Source organism: Phodopus roborovskii, unplaced genomic scaffold (genome assembly GCF_943737965.1).
Source record: "Phodopus roborovskii unplaced genomic scaffold, PHOROB, whole genome shotgun sequence".
NCBI lineage: Eukaryota > Metazoa > Chordata > Mammalia > Rodentia > Cricetidae > Phodopus > Phodopus roborovskii.
The window spans coordinates 19,845,707-19,862,587 of record NW_026126433.1 but is presented as its reverse complement, the minus strand read 5'-3'; the positions used below and the strand labels follow the sequence as shown (position 1 = coordinate 19,862,587).

The following is a 16,881-nucleotide window of genomic DNA, read 5'->3' as shown; positions in this document are numbered from 1 at the left end:
ATGGGTGTTTGATCCTGTTTTCAACAGGCATTAGTTGAGGGCTCCATGGAGAAGTTAGTTGTTGATCTCACTTTCCGGGATGTGCATTTATGATAGCCTTTCCACGGAAGCTGAGATTGTTAGTTGGGAGCAGTTTTGTAGTTCTCTAGACCTTTCTTTGTGTTCAATTTTATCTTCAAACCAATATTGGCTCCCTCTTTTATGTTCTCTGTCTCTGTCTCTGTCTCTGTCTCTGTCTCTGTCTCTGTCTCTCTCTCTCTCTCTCTCTCTTTCCTATCTTCTATTCCTAACCAGGCTCAAAACAGCCCTACAGATTACAGCCCGGATATCTGAATCTTCTTCGAATCCCCCATGACAGTGCCCCTAACCAGCCGGAAGTAGATTGGAAAGAACGACGCCCAAATTCCCATATAATGTGTATAAATGTTTGTTTTCATTTAATTGGACTTTGTTATATAAAATTAAATAAAATAATAATATAAATATATAAATAAATATATTTAATGAAAAACATTGTAAATTTAAGAAAGTAAGCAGAGCAGCATGGAAGAAAATAAAATGGAGGGGATAATTATGCAACTATATTTAAAAAGGAAATAAATATATTTTTTGATTTATTTTCATTGATTATTTTAAGTCTTATTAACATTTAACTACTGAGTGATACATAGACAAAAGTTTCATGAATATATGATGTGATTTATCTTTCAGACATATGTGCACATAATTTCATTTATAAGGAAATTTAAAGTAATTAAATATTTAGATATGGAAAGAACAGTGGTCTCATACCAAAATGGGTAAATGAGTTACTATTGGTTACAAGCAGTTATGTTTAATGAAAACCAAAAACCTAGCATACATAATACTGTTAGTTACATTATATTATATTATGGAAATTTCTAACACCTTGGGTGCTCTTGCTTGAACAAGTTGTGGACTGAATGTGGTATTCATTTCCAATTTATATCGAAACATTATAGTACTTATCTATGTTATGTGTGAATTGTACTACTAATAAAATACAAACATATAAAGTTACATCCCTTTGATTCATTTACTATTAGTAATTTAATTTTATTTTATATTGCTCTTACTTGTCTGTGTGATTTTCAGTTTCAAAAGGAGATAGGTTATGATACCTTATGCTTACATGCATTAATTTCCTTAGAGTGTTAATTTATGTTAGATCAATTTTTGAATATCCACTAGTACCAGAAGATTTCTGGGATATTTTATCTTTACCTACCACAAATAATGTTACGTTGATTATCCCTGAGTCTCTGCCAACCTATCAATGTGGGCAACTAAGCAGACTTCTGATATACAATTTCCCAGAATTGGAAATGCTTATCCACAGTAATAGAGGAAGTATATACAATCATTACTTTAAATCTGCCCTTAGATATTCTTTGAATCATACATTTTACTAAATCATAATGATGCTGCATTTTCTATACACATCACTATTGCAGGAAACAGTTAAATTAATCCTCTCATATCTAAAAGACAACATGAGTATCTCATCACTGATTTGACCTGATATTATGATTCTAGAAATCAGTAATGCTCCTGTCACTGTATATTGTTTTTAATTCAGACGTTTTTACTCTTACCAAAGTTGTTTATCCAGGATATTATTTAAATTGGATATAAATAAAAAATGCCTTATATTAAAATATTATTTTCTTGTCTAAAATATAAATTGGTTAGAAAAGAGAAGATCACAAATTTACCAAAACAGTATTTTCCACAAAGCAATATGAGACAAGAATCAAATTTATAATCATCTCCCATGATGAAAAAATGCCTTATGTACAACAATCATTCATTTTACATTTACGCATCTTTCTTTAACAGCTACATATGGTCAATTTCTCATTTTTATTTTGTATCTTTTTCAATTGCACCTACAAGTCATTTAAATATAGATAATTGAATTGCAGCTAATTTTCCATCTGGTGTTCCAGATTGGTTACTTACTACTGCTGATTTGAGGCTGATATTTTTCAGCGCTATTACTTGATCATTTTATTCACTGTCACATCTCTTAACAGTATGTGACATTTATAAAGCATGTCATGTGAGACTGATCAAAATTCCCCAAGTGTAACTCTTTATTGAAACATTTGGATATTCTGCACTGCCTTTCTATAAGCTGTGTTTTGACATTGACTTTTAAATTGCCATACCTTACATCTTTCTTTTGAGACATAATTTTAACTAACATTAGGAGTATGTAAGGACTTAGATTTTTCCTCCCGCCGCTGGTCTGGTCTTGTCCCACCGCTGTATCAGCCTCAAGTAAAGCACAGAGACTCTGTATTAGATAAAATTCTGTTGGCCAGTTACTAGTTTCTTATCGGCTAGCTCTATCTTAATTATTAACCCATTTCTGTTGATCTATGTATTTCTCTTACTGGGGAGCCAGCCAGCATTCTGCTTTATCCAGACTCTCCATCTTGACCCTCCTTACTACTTCCTCTTTCCTCTTTGTCTCCTAGTCCCTCCTATCTTACTTTCCTATTGGCCAACAGTGCTTTATTCATTAACCAGTATGAGAAACATATACAGTATGACATCTCCCATTAGGAGTACAAGGATTTCTATAAATTATCATGAGGTTTATTATTATTCAATGTTATTAGTGTACAGTATTCATCAATGGCAGAATAATCCTTTATTAAATGTGTTATCTGTTCATTATTAAGGAAACCTGGAATTATTATTATCACAATATCTAATGTTGAAAATATCATATAATTATGCATAATGTAAATGACATAGAGTCAACTTTGTATACAAATCTCATATTTAATATGGCAACTGGAGGTTAGAGGATTAAATTGTTTTCACACCATCTGATATGGTTGTAAAGGGTTTTATGTATTGGCAAAGGAAATTGTTTTCAATCCAAAGACCAGATTTGTTTATTAGTGAGTATTTTGTATATATTATCAAATAAGATACAATTTTCAAATATGCTTCAAAATTATTCTAACAATATTTTCACTTTAGTGATTCTGTGCATACTACATATGTCTCCCAAAATAAATAAGATTCAAAAAGGTATTTTCTTTGCCTCATATCACATTTCTATTGACTGTCTTATAAATCATATGTCATAGAACTTTAGAATTCTTCTTTAATTGATCTTATTTTCATATGCCCCAAACCAGTTATTTCTCATTCTGCAAACTGTGTTAGAGATTAGAGTCAAAACATGCAAACCAATCCAGTCTGTTTATTCCAACTAAAACGCTGTCATAGTAACTCTATATACTGAAGACATCTGAATCCTTAAAGCTTACACCTATATTTGATATATTAATAATCTAAATACAACAAAATATTTTAATAGGAGATAAATGTGTTGTTACCTAATAATAAGCATTACATTTTAAAATTCAGAGGCAGAGGAATGATACTGATTTTATCTATCTCATGGTTAATTACATGATTTTAATATCTCATTTTTTAAATATTATATTTATATATGCGATTGTGTGTTGTTTTGCATATTTCATTTATCCACAATGTAGATTATCTCTGTGCTGCTTCTTTACATTTTCTGAAAATTGTCCTGAAATGTGTCTGCATTCATTGTCTTATCTAAGCTTGTATAGTCCTCACTGAAGAGGCTACAGGATTCAACTTGTAGAAATCTATCTTTTATAATATTGGATTATAGTTTTAAAGCAGTTTTGGTTCTTCCAAAGCTAGTAATTCTGAAAGGAATAAAGTGAAATAAGAGGTCAGAATAATCCTTGTCTACATTTGAAAAATTATAATGTTGAATTTGCAATTAAATAGCATTAGAAACAATGTATATCAACTTTTTAATTGTTCTTATTTCAAGTAAATAAGACACACACAAAAATTGAATCAAAAACCCTAATATTAACCTACAAACACCTGATTTTTGACAAAAAAAGCTAAAAATATACTGTAAGGCGTACGGTTTTTCCGCCCGCCGCCTGGTATTGTCCTGCCACCGCACCAGCTCCAAATAATACACAGAGACTCTGTATTTGATATTATACTGTTGGCCAGGTACTAGTTTCTTATTGGCTAGCTTTGTCTTAAGTATTAACCCATTTCTGCTGATCTATGTATTTTCACATGGCCTTCTCTTACCAGGGAGGCGGCTGGCGTCCAGCTCTCTCCTGAGTCTCCATCTTGACTCCTCCTTCCTACTTCCTATTTCCTCCTTGTCTCCTAGTCCATCCTATCTTCCTTTCCTATTGGCCAACAGTGCTTTATTATTAACCAGTATGAGAAAAATATACAGAATGACATCTCCCATCAATATACAATGAAAGGAGGAAAGTATCTTCAACAAATGGTGCTGACACAACTGGATGATGGTGTGTAGAAGACTGCAGATAGACCCATGTATATTGCCATGCACAAAACTCAACTCCAAATGGATCAAAGTCCTCAATATAAATCCAAACACACTGACCCTCGTAGAAAAGAAAGTGGAAGTTACTCTTGAACAAATTGGTAAAGGAGACTGCTTCTTGAACATAACACCAGTGACACAGATACTGAGATTGAAAATTCATACAAGGGGCCTCATACAAAGGACACAGTTGGCAACACCAAATGGCAGCTCACAGACTGGGAAAATATTTTCACTAACCATACACCTGACAGAGGGCTGATCTCCAAAATATACAAAGAACTCAAGAAAGTAGTCAGCAAAACACCAAATAACCCTATTAAAAATGGGGAACAGAACAGAAGAGATAATTCTCAATAGAGGAAATCAAAAAGGCTGAAAGACACTTAAGAAAGTACTCAACGTCCTTAGCTATCAGGGAAATGCAAATCAAAACAACTCTCAGATGCCATCTTACTCCTGCCAGAATGGCTAAAATTAGAAACACCAATGGCAACTTATGCTGGAGAGGATGTAAAGAAAGGGGAACACTCCTCCACTACTGGTGGAAGTACAAACATTTTGGAAAGCAGTATGGCAGTTCCTCAGGAAAATGTGAATCAGTCTATCACAGGTCTGGCAATTCGACTATACCCACATGATCTACATCCATGCAAGAAAGAAATATGGTCAACCATGTTCATAGCAGCATTATTTGTAATAGCAAGAACCTGAAAGCAACCTAGATGCCCCTCAATTGAAGAATGGATAAAGATGTGGCACATTTACACAATGGAATATAACTCTGCTATAAAACACAATTGATTCTTGATATTTGAAGGAAAATAGATGGAACTTGAAGAAACCATCCTGAGTGAGGTAACCCAGTGAGAAAAAGAGGACCATGGTAAGTACTCACTCATATATGGATTTTAGACAAGAGGAAAAGATCACCAGCCTATAATTCATATCACCAGAGAAACTAGGATACAAGGAGGAATCTTAGAGATTCATATAAGTTCCCTCATATAAGGGGAAAGGAAAGAGATACCCTGAGTATATTGAAAGGAGGGGGGCAGTAAGTGGAGAGGGAGCTAGGAGAAAGAGAAGTGGAGGAGAGGAAGATTGAGTCTGGGGATCAATAGACAAGAGAAATAGAGAGAGGTACCATAAAAGAGGGAGACATTATAGGTTTGAAGAGAAAACTGACTCTATAGAAATGTCCAGAGACCTACAAGACTGACACCAACTAACAATTTTAGCAACAGTGGAAATGCTGCCATAAAAGCCCTACTAACATCATGCATCCCTCATCTAGTAGCTGATGGCAACAGAAGCAAACACCCACAACCAAACACTGAGCCAAACTGGAATCCAGATGCAAAGAAGGAAGAAAAGATCAGGCTGTAGAAACAGAGACAGCTGATCTGATAAAAAGTGGAGCTAATGTGCCCCCAGAGTGATAGCTGGGAATCCAGCATGGAAATGATTCAGACCCTCTGAACTTGGGTCTCAGCTAGAAGACCTGAGCAGTCTAAGGGACCTCAGATAATGGAACCAGGATATAGACATGGTGCACAAAAGGACTTTGGAGGCACATTACCCATGGAGGGATCCTCCATTAACCTAGAGATATGAGAGAAGTCCTAGTCTCTACTCCAAATGACTTGACAGATTTAGATGACCCCTCCTGGAGGACATCACCCTACATGTGGAGTGGGAGGGGGATGGGAGGGGAGGGGTTTTGGGGACATGAGAGTGTTGGAGAGAGGGAGAGAGGGAGGGGAGGAAGGATGGAAGGGAGGGAGAGGTGTCCCGCGCTACCGTCTCGCCAGCAAGAACGGCGCAGCACACAGATAGGATCCTTCTGCGATAATAGCTTTAATGCTTCTTGAGAGGCAGAGCATAAGCTTACACCAACTGCAGAGCGAAGACCCCGGGAGCAAAAACCCACACCCTTATATAGAAACTCAGCCTCGCTTAGGAAGTGTCACTCCCTGACTGGTTGCTCGCTCATCAGGCGAAATGACGCCACGGGAGAGGCGCGGGAGAGAAATCTCCTTGCACGCGCGCACAGGCTTATTTATGCCAACCGCCAGCCGGATGCCAGTGCCATCTTGTAATGGAGAATGGCTCCCTACATCTCCCCCTTTTTTCTTATTTAATGATAAGGCTTTATATTTTCACAAGCAAATAGGTCACCCATATGTTGAGGGATAGAGGCAGAGGTCGTACCTTCCCAAATAAACATTAAGACCGTGTACAAGAGTCACCATCAGGCTGTTAGCTTGACCCGAGGCGCTCTCGACCTGTCTTCTGCCGTTTTTCTGGGAAAGGGAAACTAGGGCAGGCAACGCTTATGCAGGACAACGTGCCTCCCAGAGAGGCCTGCCTATTGAGCAACTCTCTGTGCGATGCTTTGCTCAACATCCCTCATGGGCTGCTCAAGCCAGACACTCTACCCTGTGCAATGAGCCTAGGCTCCGGGTGTGCAAGAGCTATCTGGCCAGCGGCCTATTGCTTAAGCATAGACAGCCAAACATCAGCTGACGTTCCACTATCAAGTGCCGCAAGTGCCTGGGCGATAACCACCTTATCTCTTTTTGCCTGATTCCTGAGTTTTGCAAACCAGCCAAAGAAGCAACAGCAGACCACAGCAGATAGCTGCAAAGAATAACCCCACCCCCACCCATTCCTTAAAATAGGAAACAGCTGAGGCAATCCAAGATGATAGGCCCTCAGTCAGGGACAGATCGAGGCTGGTGGAATTAATCTGGATAATAGCGGTCCTCAATTCTCGGAGGGTCTGTTCAAATTCTGCGGTCCAATTCTGTAACATGAACTGAGAAAGGCTCTTAGACAAATTAGCTGCTTTGGTAAAATTTTCATATTGAATGGAGGTGACACATAAACCAGGAAGCTTCTGCTCACAGCCCAATTGGGCCAATTGCCATAATATGTCCAACTGTTCCTGTACTAAATCTATACGTTGGTTCACCAACATCAAGCCCCCCTGAATTTGAGTATTGGCTGAAGTCTGTTTATCCAGAGCCTCCGAAACTGTCCTTAGGCAAAAAGGCTAGAACCAGCTCCCTATTGGTGGCAAAGAATCAGGGAAAGACCTGAGCATTATACATCACCAGCATTGGAAGTGGGAACGTTGACATGATTCCCCAACGAGGCTCCCCTTGGACAGCTGGGATGCTGAGTATCATCAGTGACATCAGGGGGAGCAGTCGGCTCCCCTTTTTCTTGTCCTTGGGTCTCCACATCTTTCTGCTCCAGGACCATCCGAGTGAGTCTTTCTGGGACCCAGAAAGGATTTTCTTCATTCTGTGGGAAAACACAAACAGCTCCCCTGGATCTTATTAGAATAGGATCCGGGCCTTTCCATTCATTGGTTAACACATCTTTCCATTTTACCAGTTCCTTAGGTCGACATGGGTCTGAGCAATGTCGCTCTGCCGCAGACCGACCATGTTCATCCATGTTTAAAAATATTCATGGTGAAAAGTGCCATTGCTATAGCCACCCGTGGCACGGGGGGCAAACCCATCATTATTCCCCCTTTTTGCTTAAGGAGATATGATTTGAGTATGAGATGTGCACGCTCAATAATGCCTTGTCCTTGAGGATTATATGGCAAGCCTGTGACATGTGTGATTTGCATTTGTGCACAAAACTGTCTGAATTTTTGAGAAGTATAGGCAGGCCCATTGTCAGTTTTTAAACATTTAGGCTTACCCCAGGCACTCCATGCCTCAAGACAGTGTTGAATCACGTGGGAGTTTTTCTCCCCAGTGAGTGGTGTGGCATGGAGAACGCCAGAGCAGGTGTCTATTGATACATGCACATATTGTAACTTTCCAAAGGATGAGACATGGGTCACATCCATCTGCCAAACCTGTAAGGGCTGAATGCCTGGAGGATTAATTCCAAAATGGGGTGCAGGCAGAAACTGACAACAATGTTGACAATTGACAACAATCTCACGAGCCTCCTTCCTAATGATGGAAAAATGGCGCCACAGGGTTTCAGAAGTCACATGAAAATTCTTGTGAAATTCCTTGGCAGCCTCTAGTGGCGGGGCTAGAACCATGGCAACCAATCTAGTCGCTTTGTCAGCCAAATCATTACCTAAGGCCATGGGTCCTGGTAGCCCGGAATGTGCCCTTATGTGAGTAATAAAGAAGGGCTGCCCTCTAGCAAGCAGACAAATTTGGATGTCCAGAAAAATGATTGCAACCTTGCTGGTCATTTTTATAATTCCAGCCGTCTCTAACAATTTTACAGCGTTAACTACATAAGATGAATCTGACACTATGTTCAATGGACCCTGAAACCTTTGTAGTACTTCCAAAACTACCATGCATTCCACCACTTGAGGCGATGTTTCCTGAAATTGTTTAGAGTATATTTTGCCCTCCACCACAAAAGCTCCCAATCCTGTCTTAGACCCATCAGTATACACCACCAGTCCATTTTTAATAGGATGACTTGAGGTAATTTTTGGAAAAATCATAGGCTGGTTAAGGGCAAATTGTAAAAGTGGATGTTTAGGATAATGATTGTCTATCTTTCCAACAAAGGTTGTGACCAAAATAGCCCAATCATTTGAAGTAGCGGCAAGGGTGGCAACCTGTACAGCATTATAGGGTACAATCAGCAAATTAGGTTCAATGCCGAAGTGCATGAGGGAGGCCTTTAATCCTCTCATGGCCAGTTGGGCCACCGCGTCTGGGTACCAATCAATAACTTTCATGGGAGAAGCATTAGGGTGTATCCATAATAAAGGACCTTGTTGCCCTAATACTGCGGTCGGAAGCCCTTTTGTCCTGAACACGCATAGAGTAATCGGTTTATTTTCCTCTATGCATGACAATTGAGCCATCTGTATGGCTGCTTCCACCTTTAGTAAAGCCTGTCTTGCGGTGGGAGTCAATTCTCTTGGGGATGCAATGTGGCTATCTCCCTCCAACACATCAAACAAAGGCTTAAGCTCGGCGGAGGGAATTTTTAGAAAAGGTCTGAGCCAATTTATGTCCCCCAATAACTTTTGAAAATCATTAAGAGTATGTAGATAATCCTTTCTGATTTCTAATCTCTGCGGCACAATCTTATCTGGAAAGATCTTGGAGCCTAAAAAATGTCCAGTATCCGAGATTTGTACTTTATCTGTGGCTATATATAGGCCTCTCTTCTCCAATGCTTGCAACTATACAGTATATGCCAGTTTTAAAAGATCAAAATCTTTATGACATAGCAAGATGCCATCCATATAATGAAACAGCATCAGAGAAGGGAATTGTCTTTTAACTGGGGCCAAGGCTTCATACACATACAGGTGACAGATGGTTGGACTGTTTGCCATGCCTTGTGGTAACACCTTCCACTGAAACCTCTTGTCCGGTTCAGCATGATTTATAGATGGTAAAGTAAAGGCAAATCTGGGTCTGTCATGCTCATGTAAAGGTATGGGAAAAAAACAATCCTTAATATCCACAATCAATAGCGGCCAAAATTTGGGAAGTGTGGTAAGCACCAATAGACCGCGTTGTATGGGGCCAAAAAGCTGCATTTGCTCATTAATAGTGCATAAATCATGAAGCAAGCGCCATTTTCCAGATTTCTTTTTTATTACAAAAATTGGAGTATTCCATGGTGAGGTGGAGGCCTCAATATGGCCTAATTTTAATTGCTCCTCTATAAGCATATTCACCGCTTGTAATTTTTCAGAGGTAAGCGGCCACTGAGGAACCCATACCGGATCCTCCGTTTTCCAAGGTATGGGTCATGCTGCCTCAGTGGCGCCTAGGAAAAACCCAGACCCTGTCTATTTCTATTGGGGTTAGGAGCAACGGGCTCAAGGCGCCCCTGTTCATAGCGGCCCAAACCGTTGCCCTGCCGATATCCCATCTTGCCCATGATCCCCTGAGTCTGTGGTGAATATTCGTTTGTCAGCATCAGTCCCATGTCTTGCATGACATCTCGTCCCCATAGATTCACAGGCATCGGTAATACATAAGGAGTAAATTGCCCTTTTTTGACCCTCCTGGGTTCTCCAGCTAAGGGGGGCGGCACTGATAGTGGGGCAGGACTTATAGCCAAGACCCTGTAAAGAGTGTGACGATTCCACCATTGGCCATGTCTTCGGCCACCAGTAGGTGGAGACAATGCTCTTATCAGCCCCCGTGTCCAAAACGCCTTCAAATTTCTTTTCATTTATCCAAAGTGTAGATTTTGGCCTACTATTTAAAGACATGACCAAATAGGCAGAGCCTGTTCCTGAGGACCCCATTTGTTTTGGGACACCATCAATGGGCCCATGTTGGTTATCATGAGGTAGGAGCAGCAATTGTGCAATCCTGTCTCCCTGACTGATGGAGAAAACCCCGGTAGGGCTTGAGCATAGTGCCTGTATCTCAGGGGTGTGGGCATCATCCACAATTCCTGGATGTACTATGAGCCCCCGTGCTACAAGGGAGCCTCACCCAAGGATCAATCCCATAGTGCCTGAAGGGAGAATAATTGATTCTAAAGGCACGGGCTGAATACCCATTTGGGGCATTAGTAAGATTGAGGAAGCAGCACGCAGGTCCATTCTGATGGGTCTGCTTGGCCACTCTCCTGGTTCCCTTCCAGAGATTTGACAAATCGGTTCCCGTATCTTCGAGGGCCCTGGGACCAAGGGCCCATCTGCCAGTTTTTTGACACCTCAAGGGTCGGAGCCTCTGTCGGAGGGACGAGTCTCCCTTTAATGTCTCTAACAGATCTGCATTGCTCCGCCCACCCGATGGTAGCCTTTGCCACATTGGGTGCAGAGGCTCACCCTAGGGGCGTTGGACATTTTACGGTCCTTTTTTATGTGCCCTGGTTTTCCACATCCAAAACATGTCTTACCGGGAGGTTTTTTGTTTTGCCTTTGCGCCTGGATAATTGCCACCGCTAAACCTGTATTGCTCAGAGGCCCCCCTATCTCCCTACATACCCTCAGCCAATGCTGTAGCCCCTTATTTTTTCGAGGTGCTATAGCAGTGTGGCATTCTTGGGTAGCTTGTTCAAAAATCAATTGTTCTAGCAGGGGCATGACTTGTTCAGTATCCCCGAAAATGCGTTCTGCTGCTTCTGTCATCCTGGCTACAAAGTCTGAGAAAGGCCAGTTGGTACTTTTTCTCCAGAAATTTCATGAATTTGGTGATTTTGGTGATTTAATATTATCCTTCAAATGACCCTTTACTTCAGCTGTAACTCTTAATGTTCCCTCTCTTGTCAACCTATTTTATTAACTCCACCTTGTCCTTCCAATCCACCACTTTCCGTCAATTGACAATGAGCTATCCCATTTCCCTTTCCTAAGCAAATCCATTTTGGCACCCAATCTCTTACATTATACATAGTCTCTGTGGTTCTACAGATTGTAGCTTTATTATCATTGATTTAACATTAATACTCATATCTAAGTGTGCACATACTACATTTATCTTTATGGATTTGGGATGCTTCACTATGGATATATTTTTTTTTCCTAGTCCCATCCATTTACCTATGAATTGCACAATTTCACTGTTTAAATGGCTGAGTAATACTCTATTGTATGAATGTATCACATTTTTATGTATCCATTGTTATGTTGAATTATGTTGTTTCCAATGTCTCTCTATTATGAACATAGTAGTAATGAACAAGTTTGAACAGATTTCACTCTGTAGTAATATGAAGCATCTTTTGGGTATATTCAAAAAAGTAATATAACTAAATTGATTTTCAACTTCCTAGAAAATATTACATTGATTTTTTTATACTGGCTGTACAGATTTTCAGATGAGTGTTCTTCCTCTATATACAAATCAATATAAGCTATCATATGCGTTCTTCATCTTCACTCTTCTAACAAGTATAAGATAAAATCTCAAATAAATTTGAGGGCTTTTTGGACTTGCACTCTAGCCCAATGCTTACTCAGAGTAGTAGGCCCAGTAGACAAATGGTGGGGAAAAAGCAGGCACTGGGTGGTGTATGGAGCAGAGTACTAGGACTGTGCTATCCAGGCCAGGATATAGGAGGGAATGACCCCAACTAACAATCTAAGCAATAGTGGAAATGCTAACTTATATGTCCTTCCCTGATGAGATTGATAACTATCTTATATGCCATAATAGAGCCCTCATCTAGTACCTGATGGAAACAGAAGCAGACACTCTCAGCAAGATACTGAGTCAAACTCCTGGAATCCAGTTGCAGAAATAGAGGAGTGATAATAAAAGGGGTCAAGACCAGACTACAAAAACCCACAGAGATGGCTGACCGGAACAAGGGGGAGCTAATAGGATCCCAGACTGATAGCTGGGAAACCAGCATTATACTGACTCAGAACCCCTGAATATGGTTCTCAGGTAGAAGGCCTGGGTAGACTAAGGGACCTCTGAAAGTGGAATCAGGATGTATCCCTAGTACACAAAAGGACTTCGGGAGCACATTCCTCATGGAGGGATACTCCCTTATTCTAGGGGCAGTGGAGGGGGGAGGAGAGTGGGAGGACCTGGACCCTACTCCAAATGACTTAACAGATTTTGATAATCCCCAAGAAGCATCACCCTCCCTGTGCAGATTGGGGAGGGTTCAAGGGGGCAGGGGCATGGGAGAAAGGGAGGGAGGGAGGGAGGGAGGAAGAGGGAACAGGGATCAATATTTAAACAGGAAAAATGATACTTATGAACTAAAGAAAATAATTTTGAATTTCATTTTTTGTGACTAAGGTTCTTGAGAATTTTCTTAAGTATTCCTCATCTATCTGATTTTCTTCTTTTAGAAAGTTTTTGTTTAGATAATCTCATATTTGGTTGAATTAGTTTTTTTTAAGTTATTTTATATAACCAAGTCCATTTAAATGAAAACAAACATTTATAGACAATATTTGGGAATTTGGGTGTCATTCTTTCCAAGCTAATTCCTGCTAGTAAGGGGTTCTGTCATTGGGGATTCGAAGAAGATTCAGAAATCCTAGCTGTAGTCTGTAAGGATGCTTTGTCCAGCTGTTTTGAATGTAGGATCACCTGGTACTCTGTTTCAGGTGGTCTGGCTTGATCAAACCACATTAGTCTGGAAGGAATCCACATCTATTCATTTTCTGTGGAAACAAAAATAGAAATCCTTTTCCCCAGTAACTTGTCCTTGAACATAAATTTTGGAGTCAAAGCATTTTTTTTAAATTTAATTTATTATTTGACATGTTGATCCCAGTTCTCTTTCCTTCCCTCCCTCCTTCCTTTCTTCCCTTTCTCCTTCCTTCCCTTTTACTCTCTCTGACTTCTCACATGCACTCTAACCACCATCCCATCCCATACCCCCACCCCAATTCCATATGTAGGGGAATGCCATCCAGTTGGGGTCATGTAGATCTGAAAGGTCATGTGAAGTAGGGATTAGGGAGTTATGCCTCCATGGGGGGGGGGTGTTCGCAAACTCCTTTTGTGCACCAGGGATATATCCTGGCTCCACTGTGAGGTCCCTTAGACTGCTCAGTCCTTCTGCCTGAGTCCCATATTCAGGGGAGCCTGAGTCAATCCCATGCTGGCTTCCCAGCTATCAGTCTGGTGGCCTGTAAGTTCCTCCTTGTTCAGGAAAGCTGTCTCTATGTGTTTCTGCCACCTGGTCTTGTCCTCTCCATCTGAATCTGGGTTCTACTTCAACTCAGTGTTTGTATATGGGTGTTTGCTCCTGTTTCCAACAGGCATTAGTTGAGGGCTCCATGGATAAGTTCTTTGTTGATCTTACACTCTGGGAAGGGCATTTATGGTCGACTTTCCACAAAAGCTCAAATTGTTAGTTGGCAGCAGTCTTGTAGTTCTCTAGGCCATTCTTGGTGTTCAATTTCATCTTCAAACCAATTTTGGTTCCCTCTATTATGTTCTGTCTCTCTCTTGTCTCTTTCGCTATCCTGTATTCTATTCTTAACCAGGCTCAATCTTCCTGGTTGCACATGTTTTACTTTCCTCCCCATCACTTTATCCTACTTCTCTCTGCATTTGCTGTCCCCCCACTTCCCCTTAGCTGTGGGGGTCTTGTCCCTTCCCGGTTCTGTAACAACTTTATATGAATCTCTTAGAATACACCTTGTACCTATTTCCTCTGGTGGTGTGAATTATAGGCTGGGGATCCTTTGATCTAGGTCTAAAATCCATATATGAGTGAGTACATACTCTGCTCCTCTTTTTGTGACTGGGTTACCTCATTCAGGATGGTTTCCTCAAGTGCCATTCACTTGCCTGCAAAATTCAAGATATCATTATTTTTTTGTGCAGAGTAGTATTCCATTTTGTAGATGTGCCATATCTTCATTAACCATAATTCATTTGATGGGCATCTAGGTAGCTTCCAGGTTCTTGCTATTACAAATAGTGCTGCTATGAACATAGTTGAACAGATTTCTTTTTTGCATGGATGTGGATCATTTGGGAATATGCCTAAGAGGGGGATTGCTGGGTCCTGTGGTAAAGTAGTTCCCATTTTCCTGAGGAACTGCCATACTAATCTCCAAAATTGCTGTATGAGTTTGCACTCCCACCAGCAGTGGAGGAGTGTTCTGCTTTCTCCACATCCTCTCCTACATGAGTCATCATTGGTGTTTCTAATTTTAGGCATTCTGTCAGGAGTAAGATGGTATCTCAAAGTTGTTTTGATTTGCATTTCCCTGATAGCTGAGGATATGGAGCATTTTCTTAAGTGTCTTCCAGCCTTTATGATTTCCTCTATTGGGAATAATTTCTTCAGTTCTGTACCCCATTTTTAACAGGGTTATTTGGTGTTTTCCTGACTAGTTTCTTGAATTCTTTGTATATTTTGGAGATCATCCCTTTGTCAGATATAGGATTAGTGAAAATCTTTTCCCAGTTGGTGGGCTGCCATTTTGTTTTCTCTACTGTGTCCTTTGCCTTACAGAAGCTTCTAAGTTTGAAGAGGTCCTATTTATTAATTGTTTCTCATAGTTCCTGTGCCCCTGGAGTTATGGTCAGGACATTGTCTCCCATACCAATTTGTTCAAGGGTACCTCTTACTTTCTCTTCTAAGAGGTTCAATGTGGCTGGGTTGATGTTGAGGTCTTTGATCCATTTGGACTTGAGTTTTGTGCATGGTGACAGACATGAGTCTATCTGCAGTCTTCTAAACACCCCTATCCAATTGTGGCAGCACCATTTGTTTAAGATGCTGTCTTCAAACCACTGTATAACTTTTGCTGTTTTGTCTGATGTATCCTTGAATTCGGTTTGCCAGTATTTTATTGAGTATTTTTGCAACAATGTTCGTCAGGGAAATTGGTCTGCAGTTTTCCTTCTTAGTTTTGTCTTTTTGAGGCTTGTGTATCAAGGTTATTGTGGCCTCATAAAAAGAGTGTGACAATGAACCTTCTGTTTCTATTTTGTGGAACAGTTAGAGGAGTAGTGGTATTAGTTCTTCCTTAAATGGTAGAATTCTGCACTGAATCCATCTGGCCCTGGACTTTTTTTTGTTTGGAAGGCTTTCGATGACTGATTCTATTTCACTGAAGGTTATAGGTCTATTTAAGTTGTTTGTCTCTTCTTGATTTAATTTTGGTAAGTGATGGTTATCCACAAATGTGTCCATTTACTTTGAATTTTCAATTTTTTTAGAATACAGATTTTCAAAGTATGACCTGAAAATTGTCTGGGTTTCCTCTGTGTCCATTGTTATGTTCCCCTTTTTGTTTCTGATTTTGTTAATTTGCATGTTCTCTCTATATTTTCGTTAATTTGGATAAAGGTTTGTCTATCTTGTTGATTTTCTCAAAACAAAACAAAACAAAACAAACAACAACAACAAAAAACTCTTAGTTGTATTGATGCTTTTGTATTGTTTTCCTGGTTTGTATTTTGTTGATTTCAGAATTCAAGTTTATTATTTCCTAGAATCTACTTCTACGGGATGAGTTCGCTTCTCTCTGTTCGAAGGTTTTCTGTAGTGCTGTTAATTCTCTTATATGACTGTCCTCTCTTTTCTTCATATGGACACTTAGTGCAATGAACTTGCCTCATAGCACTGCTTTCAAGGTGTCCCATAAGTTCGGATATGTTGTGTCTTTATTCTCGTTGAATATTAGAAAGTCCTTAATTTCTTTATTTCTTCTTTGACCCAGAAGTGGTGCAATTGCACATTGTTCAGTTTCCATGACTTTGCAGGTTTTCTGGTATTTTTGTTGTTGTTGAATTCCAATTTTAAAGAATGGTGGACTGATAAGGTACAGGGGACTAATCCTATTCACTTGTAGTTGTTGAGGTTTGTTATGCCACCTAGTATGGGGTCCATTTTAGCGAAGGTTTCATGTGGAGCAGAGAAGAAGGCATATTCTTTTGTCTTTGGATGGAATGTTCTATACATTCTGTTAACCCCAGTTGAGACATAACTTCTGTTATTTTTTTTTGTTTGTTTGTTTGTTTCTTTGTTGAGTTTCTGATTTGTGGTCCTGTCTAGTGTTGAGAGTG

The 16,881-nt window shown here is 40.0% G+C and overlaps 1 protein-coding gene and 1 pseudogene across 1 annotated transcript; both read right to left on the bottom strand.

Moving 5' to 3' along the window:
• Positions 1-7,873, bottom strand: part of LOC127223230 (G-rich sequence factor 1-like) — a 60,068-nt pseudogene extending 52,195 nt beyond the window's left edge.
• A 2,322-nt stretch (positions 7,874-10,195) lies between these two features.
• On the bottom strand, positions 10,196-10,952 carry LOC127223228 (endogenous retrovirus group K member 7 Pro protein-like). The gene is given in 2 exon segments (XM_051185724.1): positions 10,196-10,426; positions 10,428-10,952. Coding segments are annotated over 2 exon segments (756 nt in total).
• Positions 10,953-16,881: the final 5,929 nt, after the last annotated feature.